The sequence below is a fragment of the Pogoniulus pusillus genome, chromosome 15 (genome assembly GCF_015220805.1).
Source record: "Pogoniulus pusillus isolate bPogPus1 chromosome 15, bPogPus1.pri, whole genome shotgun sequence".
Classification (NCBI taxonomy): domain Eukaryota; kingdom Metazoa; phylum Chordata; class Aves; order Piciformes; family Lybiidae; genus Pogoniulus; species Pogoniulus pusillus.
In genome coordinates this window covers 23,019,052-23,035,323 of record NC_087278.1, presented here as the reverse complement: position 1 = coordinate 23,035,323, position 16,272 = coordinate 23,019,052, and the positions used below count along the sequence as shown (strand labels likewise).

Genomic DNA, 16,272 nt, shown 5'->3' with positions numbered 1-16,272 from the left:
TGTTAACAGGCTCTGATTCTTAATACTGAACAATCAAATGGGCTGGGTTTCTTTCAGAAAGTAGAAAAAATTGGAGTGCACTGAGTTGCTTTTTCATGAGAGCCTGAGTTCAAGAAATTTGATTTAAAAGCAGTTCCTTTTGTTTCCACTTCTCCTTTCATCTTTCCTGCTGTAAAATACTGTCCTGTCCTCTCCAGAACAGCATTTTGATTTGTTTCCTTGTCAGCTGTGACACTCAGTCCGTGCAGAGACTAGATAAATAATGGTACCAGCTTGGTTTTGCTTTCTTCCTGTGAGTTTTTCTAAGCTAAACCAGATTCTTTGCATGTCCTCTGAAGCATGGAGTTCTACTCCAGCTGCTGGGGCTGGGAAGAAGGGTTTCTGTGTTTTAATGGGAACTTGCAGGAAAAGAAAGCATATCTTTGCCCTATAATGTTGCAATGGAAGCATTACGATGTGGTAGTGGCTTCTCTTTCTACCTGTTTCTCAGGTTTTATTAGTCCACACTGAAGCTGTGCTCCTCCTTTTTGGGAAGGATAAAGGATACATCCCAATTTTTGTGCCATGCTTCCTGCCAAAAATAAAGACTGAAAATGGTATTTATTTCTCAGATGAGCAGAATTTAGGGATCTTACTGCTTTGGCTTTCTCAGGCATCTGGCTTGCTGTTCAGAACTTTAATAAAGCTATATATTAAGGAGCATACTTGGTCCAGACCTTGTCTTATGTAACAATTAAGGGGTATGTTGACTGAGAGGGGCCTGTCTGCCCAGCTCAGTGTGTTGGGTACATACAGCCTCACACTGAGGAGAAGAGAAAGTGTAAAGTTGTGGTGGTTTGGGTGTTCCCAGACCCCCCACACTTTGGAAATCACCCAGACTAGACTCAGGCAACTCTGGAAATATGAACAAAGCTTATATTTACAGCTAGCACAATATTCAAGCAGATATTTACAGTATATGCAGTTATAGATATAAATAGACAAGGTAAAAGGTAATACAGAAACACAACAGCCCTCCCAGAAACCTGAGTCCCTGGGAGGGGCTCCCAACTGCCCTTCCACCTTCTCCCACCCCTCAACCTTACCCCAGACGTTGCCTGGTGCCCCAGGGAAGAATGGAGGGTCAGCCAGGGGGGTTAGGAAGCAAGTGGGTTAATCAGAGAGATGGAAGGTGAGGTTAGAGAGACTCCCTTATCTATTCTTGTTCTTGTACATCTCAGCAAGCCTATGAGTGAAGTAGACATCACCATTGTTTTCTTCTCACAGCCTGTAATCTAGTTGTTCTCACCAGAACATTCTATCTAGCTTCAAACTGGCACAAAAGTGTATTTCTGAGGCATTTTCCCTTTTTTAATCTTCTGCTTCCCCCCCGCTCTTACAGGACACCAAGGGAGCACTGCAGGACGCCATGGCAAGTGATGGAGGCGGACGGGCAAATACCATCCCCAGCTCCGCAGAGAGGGCCGCAGGTAGCTCCGCTTCCTTCTTTGGCAGGGTGGTGCAGTACTCTCTCGGCCTCTTTGGCAGAGTTAGGGTGGCAAGCCAGCACCTGCAGAGCACAGTCTCCTCCATTGGGCGCCAGGTAGCCCAGAACCCTTTGGACTCCTTTTTCATGTGTCAGCTGATGGCTTTTGGGCTTCCCTTTCTCTATGTGCAGTCAGAAGTTCTCGTGCAGATCCTAGGGGAATTCTGTGGGCAGCCTGCTGACCAGTAAGAATTGCTGTGACCCAGCTTGGAGCTCTGTAACTCCTGTGGTGTTTTCTTTTGGGGTGCCATGTGAATTTTGTGCGTGAAGTGACAGTTTCAATATATTACTTTGTTGCACTGTGGCTTTGGGGCCTGGATGCTCTCAGTTCTTTCAGGGACATTGTCTGAAGGAATTCTAGGAAAACACAGATGCTCATTTGAGGGTCTCCCCTGAGTGCGCCCAGGTAAAGAGCCCTGTAAGGTACGCAGTAGGGTGCTCGGGAAGTGAAAAGTTGTTCTGATGCACTGGAACAGCTCACAAGCTGGATTTCTGTGTTTGCCTGAATTCTGGGTGTGCTTTCTTTCTCTTCTCCCAAGCTTCTACTCATTGGTCTGGTACTTGAACAGGAAAGATCCCATTACCTCTGGATTGTGTGTCCTTTGGGATTCTGGGTGTCTGACAGCTAATGGGATCAGATTCCTTAAACCCCTTGAATTTCGTGGTGCTGGCAGGTTGTGGTGCTTCTCCCTCACTGCCAGAATCTGTGCTGCTGCTGGCCATGGCTTTGGGAATGGGGTGGTTAATGTGCGTCTTAGTGTGAAGTAGTTTTGCCTTTTAACTTGAAATTCTAATTCCTTCTAACATGGGAGAAAATGTCTGTGCTACAAATGCTTATTTGTCCAGCCCCCAAGTTCTCATTTAGTGATGTTGGAAAAAAGAAGGAGATTTGATTTCTAATATTTATTCCAAGACACTGTGGATAAACTAAATCAGCTGCTTCTAGAGAGAACATACTTAGAGCAACACTTTGAGAACAGACTGTTTTCACAGTGCCAGTTGAGCAAAGACATTTGTGATACACAGGCAAATAAAAATCATGGATTTGTTTGACTTTTTATTTCTTCTAAGTGTTGCTACAGTTGTAGCTGCATGCAGTCTGACAGAAATTCATTCTTAGTGTGCACAGCTGATTCTTGAAGTGTAGTTAATGCCATGATTTGCTCTGTTGTTTGGGTGGGATTTCCATGTGGCATAAATAGAGGAAAGGGGAAAAAGGCATGGAAGAAGGACAATTTCCACATGCTATGGACAGATGGAGTAACTGCAGCAGGTTTTGGTAGAACTGGAAGAAGAAATTCTAGGAGCATAGGGTATCTGATACAAGAATAAGGTGCTTTATGGAGTGAAGCTATTGATCATAAGTGGTAGGAGGAGAGTTTAGCTATATATAAAGCAATTTATTAAAGCAATTGCAGGCAGAAAGTCTCCTTCCTCTGCTTTAGCCCAAGGTACATTAGCTCAGCTGGTCGGGTCAGGGCATCTTGAAGGCTGTGGGGCATTCTTGTGTGTGTATGACAGTACATTTCGTGGTAGAAGAGTGAGCAGTGGCTCTGCTGTTCTCCCTTCTCTGATGGAAAAAAGCCATTAGTGGATGAGATTTTGTTTTCTTTGTGAATTAAATATACCTTAAAAGTGTAGGCTTAGCAAGGGTTAAGAAGCAGGAGGAGGCTGAATTCGATGTACTTCAAAAGCAAGCCAGTGTCATTGAAAGCAGGTGGCATTCACAGTGGTGTCCTGTAGCTCCTGTTCTTGCTGGGTGGGTAGATCAGGAACCGTGTTGAGTGCCTACATCTCTGTATGGACGAAGCAAACCAAACTCTTGAACTGTCAGACTTGCTAATAGCAATGGATGGTGAGGGTACTTATTCCTGAATAATCAAAAAGATGACACCTCCTGATGTTGAGCTGTCTGCATCTATGCTTTCTTGCAGTCATTAATTTGTCTAAGAGACTGTAAGTAGTCTGCTTGCACTAGAGGAGGCAAACACCACAAGCAAAATCCTCTTTGAAAAGGGAATAGAGATGAAGCTCTGTTTCTAGGTCTTCACCCATCTGGTAGACTCATCTGATACAGGTCATAGGTCTGAAAATGTTTGACCTCCCTTAAAGCAAGTGCCACCAAATGAAAATTTGCACCAGTAATTTCAGGCCCTGAGGTCCAAGCCAGTCTCACAGTAGTGAGGTAGATCTTGATGTGGTGTGTAAGTTGCCTCTGAATTGATTAATTACAAGAAAAAAGCAAAATGCACAAGTTTGATATTTGGAGATGTAAAGCTGGCTTAAAAGGCAAAAGGAAGGGCTACAGCAGAAACATTGATGAAGGAAGACACAAGACAAACCCCCTCCATTTAAAAAAGGGTGTACCTCTGGGGTAAGTGTAGCCTCTGAGCTGGCCAAAGAGCCTGCTTTTTTTAGTGGCCATGGAATCCCAAATGGATGTAAATTGCCTGGGTTCTCCCCCTACTCTGACTGCCCTTTTTGCAATACCACCAGATCTTTTTTTTTTAGCAAACTTCATGCTTAAAGTATATTCAACCACAAAATAACCTTCAGCAGGTTTGTCAGCTGAGGTAAGGTTGGTCATAACAAGTACTTCTTTGTGACCAGCATGCATTAACTTTGCTAGAGATAAGCCCCTCACTGAGTGGCCACAGCCTTAGCTGGCATTTACTGTCTGTTCTGTGCCTTGTGTTGTGGCAGTTGCAAGGCCCAGTCTGCACTAGGCAAGTTGAGATATTTTTTCTGTAGTAGTCAACTAGAATCTCCTTTCTTGGGAAGATTTTGCCAGGAAGCCTGCATGGTGTTTTGTGATGGTTACAAGGGAGATTATACTCAAACTGGCCGTTGCAGCATAGATCAGCTGCTTCAGTTTGGGAAGTGGCAATAAGCTTTTGAGCTTTTGGTGATAAGCTGTGCAGGGAAGGGAAGCTGGGGAAAGCTGTTGCTGCACTTTTGGTCCTGCTGAACTGTGGCATGCTTGTTGTGGTTTCTGTAACCTTTGCTGTACCTTGTCTGCTTGGTTTTCTCCATTTCTGCATTTACCTTTGTGCCAAAACTGCTGCTATTGCCAGGAGAGGGGAAAAAAAAACCCTCCCAACTTTGCTTCTCAGCTTTCTCTCCCTCTGATAACCTGTAACTGCTGTGTCTTGGAGGTTTTATTTTAAATATTATTTACAGTACTTTATATGGTTTTGATGTGCTTTTAATCCAAATGCTGTTCTTCTTGTTCTAAAGGTCTGTAAGAACTTATTTCTCAACTTTCAGCTCTTTCTTGACAGATGGACTTGGAACAGTCTTTACCCCACTCAACATTTTGATAATGCCCCAGGGTGTGACTTTAGCCAGTGAAGTTTTGTTGTAAGATGTTTCCCATTTCAAGCTTGCCTACTCACACCAAATGTTTGTCCCTAGCAGCAATAGGGAGTTCACAAAGGAAAGACCTGCCAGGGAAACTCATACTTCAAAATGCACAGCAATAAAGGGCAAGTAATGAGGTCTTTGCAGCAGTTACTTGACCTGTGAAAGATTTAAGAAGCCTTAGTAATCAAACCTGAAAGATGCACTACAGATTAGAGGCACTGATTCTCCTGCTTCAAAATCATGAGAAGTTGTAGATAGAGGTATGCAATATAAAAAGTTGCAAGTTCTCCTATGGATGTGCCTTAAGTATTTTCAGGGAGCAGTGTTCTGAAGAAAGTCCTTCACAGGAGGACTTTAAGAGTTATCTGTATATAGCAAGCAAAGCTGCACTTTACATGAGGAAGTTCTTTTGCTGACCTGGGAAACTAGAATAAGGTGGCTGCTTCCTTGGAATGGCACAGCCTGTAAAGGAAGTGATCTGAGCCAAATTCACTGCCTGTGAGACATATTGCATCTTTATGAATGCATCCAATATCATTTGCACACAGTTCTGCTTCTGTGGCTGACAAGGTACAAGTAAATCTTGTAGATGTATTTCTGTGTAGATGGAAGTTTCTTGTTCAGACTCCTGGTTCTGCATGTACTGCCCATGCCTCACTTGTGGAAATGATTCTGCTTGGAGCAGTACTGTTTGCTTGTGCAGACAAACACATCTTCATGAAATCCTCCACTTGTGTGTTTATTTTCAGTACTACACACATTTAGGGCTTGCTCTTGTTTTAATTTGGCCTGTTCTCAGTGTCGCATTACTGAAGGTAGCAGCAACCTCATTCTGTGACAGTCGTGGTCTCTTTTCGTTTCAAACCACTGAACTGTGCATTTACAAACATTTCCATGTCCCATCCTCCTACCACCTGACCTCCCCACAAAAACCTCTCAGAAAAGACAGTTCCTCTACTCCTGTGCCTTGCATACTGTCTGCCCTGTGTGGAGGAGCTGTGGTGGTGTGTTTTGCAGGACGTGGCACGTGATACTGAACCCTCCATGGGGTTTCATACAACTCCAAAGAAATCTGGTGCAAGATTTCTTTTCTCTCTATTGGAACATTTGAAATACAAACTTAAGGACCAGACCCTGTGTTTTAGGAAGCTGAGGATAATGTGTGGGTTGCCTGGTTAGGACCAAGGTTCAGTGCCCAGTGAGTCATTGCTCAATAGCAAGCCAGGAATCTGTTAGGATAAGTGCTTGACTGTTCCCAGTCCATCATGTTCCTTGTCAGTGTTCTTATCAGGATTTGGGTGACTCTGGCATAAAGGCAAGAAGAATGCTAACAGACCCATTGGTTTGAAAGCCCAGAAAGTTTGGAAAGGCAAAGGTTATTAGCTCTAAAGAATGCATCTAGAGGTGCAGCTGACCTGCCAGTTTCAAAGGATATCCAAAATAGCCAGGTGCTGAGGTTGATCCTGCTAAGAACACTTTTCCTTGGGAGCAGCTGGGCTCCCCATTCTGCTTTCCTCTCCAGCTTTCAGACCTGTAGAGTTGTGCCACTGGAATATTTGTTTACTGTTTGTATGTGTATATTCTGAAGGGCGATATGAATTTTTCTGGGCACTTTAAGAGCTTCATTGAATGGTTTTTGCATCTTAGAAAAATGGTACCGAGTTTGCATGAAGGAGTTTGGGTTCTTTTTGTAATTGTGGAATGAAAACGACCAAGAAATGACCATTTTGAGGTCGTTTCCCTCAAAGTGAGGGAGTGTGCATAAAATCAGCTTGGTGAGAGGAAATGCTGAAGTGAGATGATTGGTGCTCAGAAAAGGCTTCATGTCTCCTTTGTATGGCCTCTTGAAGATTTTGATTTATGCAGTTGTGTTTTTAACCTGTTCTGTTGTAGATGTGTGTGTGTTGGAATTCTGTAACACCTGGTTTTCCTGTTGCTGTGAAATCAAGACATTATTTGTTCAACTCTGTGGAATGTTGAAGGGAATAAATTCCAAACAAACTTCAGGTTTCTGAGTTTTTCTTTTTCTTCTCCCTTTCCTGGTTCCAGAGAAGGGATGCTGTGAGGGATGCAGAGTTGGGGGAGAATGGAATGAATAGATCTGGCAAGCTTAAATGCATTTTGGGGAGCTCCATGGCACCTGCTGTCTGTCGCTACAAAGTACTGATTTTCAAATGTCTTCTGTACTGGTGTGGTGTTGGTTTTTTTGCCTTTTTTTTTCCCCCTTAATTTGGGCTGTGTTGTGGTTTGAGTGCAGGATGTACACTGCACAGTCAGTGTGACATGCTGCTGTAGAAAGCATGCTAAAGACCCTGGTACTAGGTTCTCTATCGCACTGGCAAAGCTGGCTTTGGGTAGGTGTGCTTTGTGCTGTGGCTTCACTAATTTTGGTTGATTTTGGAGGTGCTTTTGTGTGCCTTGCTGCAGGCCAGAGGTCTGTGTCACCCTCTGTAAGCAAAGCAGCAATCCCATGTGTGAGGGGAGAGGAGGAACGTGGGTAAGTGCAAGTCAGCACTCAGCAGCAGGGAAGTGTAGCCTTGCACGTGGTGTGACAGGTAAGCGTCTTGGCAGCATCTGATTCCTCTTGGTGCTATTGTAGCAGCTATGGCAATGTTATGTTTTGGTGTGATGGAAAGGCGAAAGGGGAAGCATGGAGCCTTTAGCCAAATCCTGTCTTCTTCCATTCCAGTTAGACAGTTGTCTCCTGTCAGGAGCATCACGCATGAGGAGATGACCTCCCTTCCTCCAGGTCGTTAGGAGACTTCTGTGGTGTTCTCACCAAGACAGGCAGAACTTGATCATAGTTACAAGCTGCATTTTCCTGCTCTCAGAGATAGATTGGTTTAGTCTGCCTTAAGGACATCTTTTCTGTCTTCTCTTGCATGTTTACCATGCTTCCTACTGCACCACAGGCAACTAAGAGCTTGTAGCAGCAGGTGACTTTGGGCAGTCTGATTGCAACCAACTTATCTTCTCTTTCCGGTTCTTTTGGCAAAAGTAGTTATGCTGAAATGGCAACTTGCAACTACAAAACAATTCTTGTTACACTTCAGAGCTCCTTCTTTGGAGCAAAACACTCAATGCCTTTGCCAGTTGCCTTTGACCTTTCTTTTCTGTGGCAAACAGGCCTGATTTTGAGGCTGAGTTCAAAGAAGCAGCAATCAGCATTCGGTGCGAAACTTCATGGACTAGAAATGTCACTCTGATGCACAACTCCAGCAGCCTTCACTGTTCCCCATCAGGAGTGCTGTGGAAAAGTTTTTTAGAAGTCTGATGTTTGCTTCAAGAATTAAAAAAAGATCTCAAACAAAACAAGAACAAATCCCAAACAAACAAGACAAGCCACCCCCTGCCACCCCCCCACCTCCCCCAAAACAAAAAACCACAGAAGAACCCCAACAGACTAAAAAACACCAAGCAAAACACAAGATTGAAGGGAGGTTGTCCTCAGAGGTGAGATCAGACCTTGCTGTACAAGGTTAGGAAATAGTGTTTTCAGCTAAAACTTGGAGCAGCCAAGTATTTGTGTGATGTGAGGGCTCCCAGGCTCTCTCACCTCATTCTCTTTGAAGTCTACACAGATAACTCATACCTTCTGGTTCTGTGGTTCCTCAATCTCCTGTCTTCTGGTGTTCTCTTACTAACACCATGGGGAAACTCGAGGTCTATATCCTGCCCTGCTGCATGAGTTGGCTGCCAAGGATCTCTTTCTGTGGGCTCAACACTCAAAAGTAACTTTTTGTTAAAAGCATCCCAGCTGTAGTTTGTGAAACAAACCTGAACCTTTTCCATGTACTTTCCCTTTGCTGACACCCTTCCTCCTCACTCCATGCCAGATTAAGGTACTGTGATGGTTTGGATGTTCCCTGCCCCCCCCACTTTAGAAATCTTCCAGACTGGACTCAGTGGCTCTGGAAATTGAATGAAGCTTTGTATTTACAGCTTAGCACAAGATACAAGCAGATAGTTACAGTATATATAGTTATATACTGAAATAGACAAGGTAAAAGGTAATACAGAAACACAACAGCCCTCCCAGAAACCTGAGTCCCCAGGAGGGGCTCTCAATCACCCTTCCACTTTCCTCCCACCCTTCTACCTTACCCAAGACTTTGTCTTATGCTTAAGGTAGTATGGAGGGTCAGACAGGAAGGTTAGGAAGCAGATGGATTAGTCACACAGTCGGCAGGTTAGGTTAGAGAGGGAAGTGCAGCCCATGAAGCCCAGAGAGTGACTCTGTTATATATATCTATGTTCTTGTTCTTACACAACTCAGCAAGCCTATGAGTGCAGTAGACATCACCATTGTTTCCTCTTCACAGTCTGTAGTCTAATTCTGACCAAAACATTCTAGCTAGCTTCAAACTAGCACAGGTACCTTAAAATTATTTACACTAGAGGGAATTTTATCCTGTAATTAATCACTATTTCAAACAGCTTCCCTTTTAACCTTTGTAGTGCAAAGAGAATGACTTGAAAATGAGGCAACGAAAGATGATTTGCAGCAGGCTGTATTCTTTGCCAAGTGTATGTGCTTCTTTGCCCACAGCTCTGTAAAGAGAACACAGTGGGTTTTTCTGTATGTGCTACCCTAGGATCTGGAATTAGAATCATAGAATCAACCAAGTTGGAAGAGATCTCCAATCTCATCCACTCCAACCTATCCCCCAGCCCTATCCAGACCTCATCCAGTCTTTGCTTCAACTCCTCCAGGGATGGTGCCTCCACCACCTCCCTGGGCAGCCCATTCCAATGCCAATCACTCTCTCTGTGAAGAACTTCCTCCTAACATCCAGCCTAGACCTCCCCTGGCACAACTTGAGACTGTGTCCCCTTCTTCTGTTCCTGCTTGCCTGGGAAAAGAGGCCACCCCCCACCTGGCTACAGCCTCTCTTCAGGTAGTTGTAGACAGCAATGAGGTCTGCCCTGAGCCTCCTCTTCTGCAGGCTGCACATCCCCAGCTCCCTCAGCCTCTCCTCACAGGGCTGTGCTCCAGGCCCCTCACCAGCTTTGTTGCCCTTCTCTGGACACCTTCCAGCACCTCTGCATCTCTCTTGAATTGAGGAGCCCAGAACTGGACACAGCACTCAAGGTGTGGCCTGACCAGTGTTGAGTACAGGGGCAGAATAACCTCCCTTGTCCTGCTGGCCACACTGCTCCTGATCCAGGTCAGGATGCCATTGGCTCTCTTGGCCACCTGGGCACACTGCTGGCTCATCTTTAGCCTACTATCTATCAGTACCCCCAAGTCCCTTTCTCCCTGGCTGCTTTCCAGCCATTCTGTCCCCAGAGTTGTCCTTTAGGACTATAGAACTTGGTAAATAGTTTAAATTCTCTCTTTGTCTTACATAAAATGAGCTGATACACTTTTTTCTTTGCAATTAGAATCCTCAAAAAAGAAATTTTCCACACAAAACCTTATCTGGCTGCTGACATTCAAGTATTTATCCCCAAACTGGAGAACTGAAATTCACTATATAAATAGTAATCTATCAAAGGTAGTTTTTTGAAACAAGTTATCATTGTTATGTGAATAAATCACTTAAAAGCTTTCTGGTTTTGAGCAACTGACAAATGCATTGGGGATGTTTTGTATACTCAAAGAGCAGATGACTTCCACTGAAGATGGACTAGGAGGGTTTGGAAATATCACTCTAAAACTGGAGCTTTTGGGATGTTTTCCACTATGTGTCTCAAAATGTTTTGCTTCATCAGATACATGTGGGTAGCTTGTTGGTATGGACCATCCCCTTTGTCACAGTGATTGCTATGGTAGTGTAAAAAGTCTGCTGTGTACAAGTTGGTTTACTTATGAGATGCACTTCTTACACTTTTCTATCATACCAGATCACAGTATCACAGTATTACCAAGGTTGGAAGAGACTTCATAGATCATCAAGTCCAACCCTTTACCACAGAGCTCAAGGCCAGACCATGGCACCAAGTGCCACATCCAATCCTGCCTTGAACAGCTCCAGGGACGGCGACTCCACCACCTCCCCGGGCAGCCCATTCCAGTGTCCAATGACTCTCTCAGGGAAGAACTTTCTCCTCACCTCAGGCCTAAGTTTCCCCTGGCACAGCCTGAGGCTGTGTCCTCTCGTTCTGGTGCTGGCCACCTGAGAGAAGAGAGCAACCTCCTCCTGGCCACAACCACCCCTCAGGTAGTTGTAGACAGCAATAAGGTCTGCCCTGAGCCTCCTCTTCTCCAGGCTAACCAATCCCAGCTCCCTCAGCCTCTCCCCATAGACTGGCTTGTATCTATTCCCTCTAATGTTCTGTAGCAGTGATGAGAAATAGATGTAAAATACTGAGGGGAGTGAATAGACTTCTGTCCACCTTCACACCAATGCAAACAAGCTGGTGGCAGTTTTAGCACCTGCTTGTGACCAGCACCATTAAGGTGGATAATTGCTAAGGGACCTTAAAACACCAAATACAAATAACCTGAAGGGGAAGGAAGAGATGCACCTGGGTCACCACTGAACCTGTCCTCCTCCTTCTATGAAGTGTGTTTATGGATGTAGGTGGGATAGTGGTTGCTGAGCTGAGCTTGGTGGTGTAGAGCTTAGTTTAGGCTTTCCAAACAGAACTGGCCAGATGCTCCCTAAAGATGAGCTGGCACTGCTGGCCTCTGCTTACATCTTCTCTCAAAAATGTATGTTTAGTCTGACATTTCTCATGTTTGCTGTCATCCCAGAAGGCTTTCTTTTTCTTTTTTAGGAAAATTTCATAACTGTCCTTTCTGTTGTTATAAAGTTTATCTGATGGCTTGAGGGTAGAAATGTTTATAAATAGAACATGTTTTTACCCAGGAGATGTTTCGGATGCTTTCAGGCTTGGGTAACGCAGTGATTTAAAACATCATAATTGATGTGCAAGTTATCTTTAATCAGTAATGTGTCTTTTGGAAGCTTTCTTCTTGAGAGAGTCCAAGAGAGGGCTACAAGGATGCTGAAGGAACTGGAGCACTGCCTGATGAGGAAAGGTTGAGAGCCCTGAGGCTGTTCAGTCTGCAGAGAAGGCTGAGTGGGGATCTGAGCAATGTCTATCAATAGCTGAGGGCTGGGGGTCAGGAAGGAAGGGAGAGGGACAGCTTCTGCTCACTTGTGCCCTGGCATAGGACAAGGGGCAATGGATGAAAACTGCAGCACAGGAAGTTCCACCTCAACATGAGGAAGAACTTCTTGACTGTAACGGTCCCAGAGCCCTGGCACAGGCTGCCCAGAGAGGTTTTGGAGTCTCCTTCTGTGAACCTTTTCCAGCCCTGTCTGGATGTGTTCCTGTGCCACCTGCGCTAGATTCTCTGGTCCTGCTCTGGCAGGGGGGTTGGACTGGAGGATCTCCAGAGGTCACTTCCAACCCTCTGTGTGTGACCTGGAGCAGACTTTGAACATACCTAGTGACATATCTGTACACAAGAGCTTTCATAGTTTCCAAAAGAATCCCAGCATATTGTGAAGTGCTGGATTGCTTGCAGTGTTCAGTTGCATTACATGTGGGACACGTGGAACAGATGAAGATAACAGTAAATACGCACAGAAGGAAGAAGCCAGATGTTGATTCTTTTGCAGTATGGGGAGCTTTTGCTTAGGCCAGGTACTCCCCACTCTGTTGTAACTGGCGGCCTCAGGTTTCAGTCTGTTCCATTGGCAGCACCTCATAATCCTGACCTAAATTACCGACATGAAGTAAGGACATCCTTAGTGTTTTATTAATTATGGAACTCTGTAGTAACACTGCAACAGAAGAGAGAGTGGAACACAAACCCTCTGAGGAGAGGCTGAGGGAGCTGGGGGTGTGCAGCCTGCAGAAGAGGACGCTCAGGGCAGACCTCGTTGCTGTCTACAACTACCTGAAGGGAGATTGTAGCCAGGTGGGGTTGGTCTTTTCTGCCAGGCAAGCAGCAACAGAAGAAGGGGACAGAGTGTCAAGTTGTGCCACGGGAGGCCTAGGCTGGATGTTAGGAGGAAGTTGTTGTCAGAGAGAGTGATTGGCATTGGAATGGGCTGCCCAGGGAGGTGGTGGAGTCGCCGTCCCTGGAGGTGTTGAAGCAAAGCCTGGAAGATGAGGCACTTAGTGCCATGGTCTGGTTGATTGGATAGGGCTAGGTGCTAGGTTGGACTGGATGATCTTGGAGGTCTCTTCCAACCTGGTTGATTCTGTATGATTCTAACTCAGTACCTGAAAGAAGCTGATAATTTGGGAGCTATGTTCTCAATCTGCTCACCCTTTGAACAGGAAACTGAAAAGGTTTCATACTCCACACTCTGTTTTCCATTCTGATAAAATACTGAGTTCCTGATTGGCTTTTCTTTAATGATCAAAACGTCATCCAGCATCCAAGATGGAATCACAAGTACTGGTTCCTGTTAAAAGAAGGCAATGTTTGTATGGGTAGATTCCTCTATTACTTTTAGGGGGAAATGTCCTCAGTTCAGCTTTGTGTTACTTGCACGTTGGGAATTGCCTGTCTGATCCTTTCTGGTGAAACAAGAGGTTCTGGAGGGCTGCTTCCTGGGAGTGGCAAGAAATAGAAGCTGCAGTGTAGAAATTGGAAAGTCATAGATAGAAAGACAGCCTCTGCCATCATCTCTACTAACAGTGTAGAAGGGGTTCCAGTTTGGATTATGTCTGGACAATTACTCTTAGATTCCAACTTAATTAATAAAATTAAGAGAGTAATTCATGAACAGTGCCAAAACTAGCACAGCCTTTCCCTTCTCTCCTTTCTCTCCCTGCCTGTCCCTGAATGCATCTCATTCCAGGTGGTTCTTTGAGGTAACACACCTTTTATAGCTGCCAAGACAAAATTTCCTCCTGCAAAGTAATGTTATCTTTAGCCAGATTATCCTTTAGTGCTCTTCAGCCTTCCCACACAGCTTCTTTTGGGAAATGGAAATGAGGACAGGCAGCATATGACAGAGCTGATCAAAATACTGGAGAAAGCTCAGATAGGATGCCAGCAAAATGGAGAATGATAGAGAACATGATACTGCTACAATATTCCTGAATAATAAAAGACAGTAACAATTAGTAGACTTAATGCAAATTGATGCAAAGGTTTTCTCTCTCTAGTGCAGGAAACCTGTTTGGTCAGCAGCAAAATGTGGCCAAATGTTCAGGTTTTCTGCCAGAAAAGATGCAGTAAGGCGAAGCAATCTTAGCAGTGTTCCTGGGCGTTGCAGTAGGTGACCTAATAGCTCCTTTCCCCTATTTCTTTGCTCCACTCACGAGCTACAACCCTGGGCTCTTTCCAGCAGCCAAAAATAGCTGTGTTCCTGGATAATTCTGTACCTCTGCTGCAGTGAGGGCAGCTTTGCTGTACTGTTAGGCTGTGTGCTGAACTTTTGCCTTTCATTACTTAGCACCACTTCTGCATGCATCCACGTGTGACAGACGCTCTCTCTCGCACGTAACTGTATAGCACAGGTTGAAGATGAGTTTGTTTTCATGTCCCGACTTTGAAATAGAACAGTTTGTTCATATCAACTTCTGGTTGCTCATACCAAAACCAAAGAAGGGGCAGGTCATTCAGATTGACAGCTGGAGGAAGCAATTTTTTTTGTCAATGTCTCTTCTGATGATTCTGGAAGAGTATTTTGATCAAAAATATGTGGAGGGGGAGGAAAAATGTTTCAACACCCATAAGATAAACCTGTGAGTTACTAATTTCATGCAGGAGTCAGTCCAATTCACTGTCATAGTCCTTTAAGAGGGACCTTCCACATTTGCTAGCAACATCTGAGATAGGAAGAAGTTGATTCCAGCTGGAGGTTGTGAGATGTGTGCAGGAGGTCTTACATCGTCATTTGTTTCTGGGGGATCTGTTTCAGAATCTCTTTGTGTATTTTAGCTATTCCTATAGCTATTCCTTTACATCTTACAATGGTTAGGAGGTATCTTTGGGGGTCTGTTTGCATCTCTTTGCTTAGGGAACCAGTAGATACTGACAAGAATCTTACTATTTGTTTTTTCCCTTCTTGATTTCTGCTATTGAATCAAGTCATGCTCTAAAACTAGTTGGTCAGCAGCAAGAGTAGTGTTTGTTCTTTAACTCTCATCTGGGTACTTCTGCATTGGGGGACATTTAGCTAAACCACCTTTCTGTCTGCACAGCTTATTCTTCCCATCTCACTGCTGAGGTACCTCATTTGCTGGGGAGAATTGCTAGATGGGCAGTTTGTGGCCTGAGCCTTGGTATGACTCTGGAGCTCTCAACTGCCCTGTGGCAACCCCCTTTTTTTATCTAGGAGGCTGGAAGGAGCTGCTCTGCTGTGCTCTCTGCTCCTTGATTCCCTAGGTTTTAAATGCCAGTTTAAGTACAGTTGTATTGATCAAATCCAACTTTTATGTACATAAGACAGTTTGCATGTGTGCAATTCCCATATCAAACTCCCAAGAGCTCTGGCTCAGTAGAGCATATCTCCTGAAAGCATAATTAGTTCCTGTTTACTGTCCTTCTATATGCATTACAGAAGAATTCCAATGGGGCCACCTTCAGCTTTGAGCTCATTTTGAGTCCTGTGCATGGGTGCTGCCAACATCTTGCTTGCCAATAGACTTCTTTCAAACTGCCCTCTTTGAATTCAGGACTTTGTATTCAGCAGAATGGATCATATTGGAAACAGACACCAGGAAGTTCAAGATTTGATGACTTCTTATTACAGCTGTGTAATTCAGGCTTCCTGAGGGCTTGGGAACAGCCCAGGATAGCAAGAGAGAAGGTTGAGGCATGAGATCAGTGTAGCATTGACTCTTGATGACTGCTAAGTATTTAGGTTCAAAGAGATGCATTTTTACTTCTGTTGGAGCAGGTTTTGACTTAAACTGAATTGAGAGGATCCTGCCAGGACATGTGCAGCTCTGCAGTATATGATGTGAGGCTGTGGAAACAAGCAGGGACAAGAATTCAATTCCCAGACCTGCTGGTCTCCTTTCAGTGATTTTTTTTTTGGAGATGCTTCTTACAAGATAAAGTTTAAAGAGTGGACAAATCTGTACTTGAAACCTTAAAGAACCTTCTGACCCTTAAAAAATCCATCCCTTTTAGTGTGGTTTTGCAGTTCAGTGCTGCCATCTGTGTATTTCTTTCTGTGCAGGACAAAAATTTAGCAGTAGCTGGATACTGACTTTGGAGAGGATTAAGGAAAGGATTTGTGGCTGCATCTCTCAGAAGAAATGAGTTGCTCTTACTGTAATGGAATGTTCTAAATGACTTACTGGTTTAATATGTGCAGCATCCAACAGCAGGTATTAAGACTTTTAACATTGCTGAGTGCAGTGAGTATCTCCTAGGAGGTGCCATTGCTCAAGCTGCTTATGTAAACCATGTAGTAATTATGCTGAAAATCTATCATATCTTAGTCCCTTTCTTTCTTCAA

General features: G+C 44.4%; 1 protein-coding gene across 17 annotated transcripts in view; it reads left to right on the top strand.

Moving 5' to 3' along the window:
- The window catches only part of MICAL3 (microtubule associated monooxygenase, calponin and LIM domain containing 3), a 218,544-nt gene that overhangs the window by 131,777 nt on the left and 70,495 nt on the right, over window positions 1-16,272 (top strand). For 16 of the 17 annotated variants that reach the window (XM_064155739.1, XM_064155748.1, XM_064155746.1 and 13 more), the window contains one exon: window positions 1,382-1,469. In XM_064155739.1, the coding sequence (XP_064011809.1) occupies window positions 1,382-1,469 (88 nt within the window). Of the gene's footprint in view, window positions 1-1,381; window positions 1,470-1,657; window positions 2,579-16,272 lie in introns of those variants that run through there. The other variant, XM_064155752.1, reaches the window with a different exon arrangement.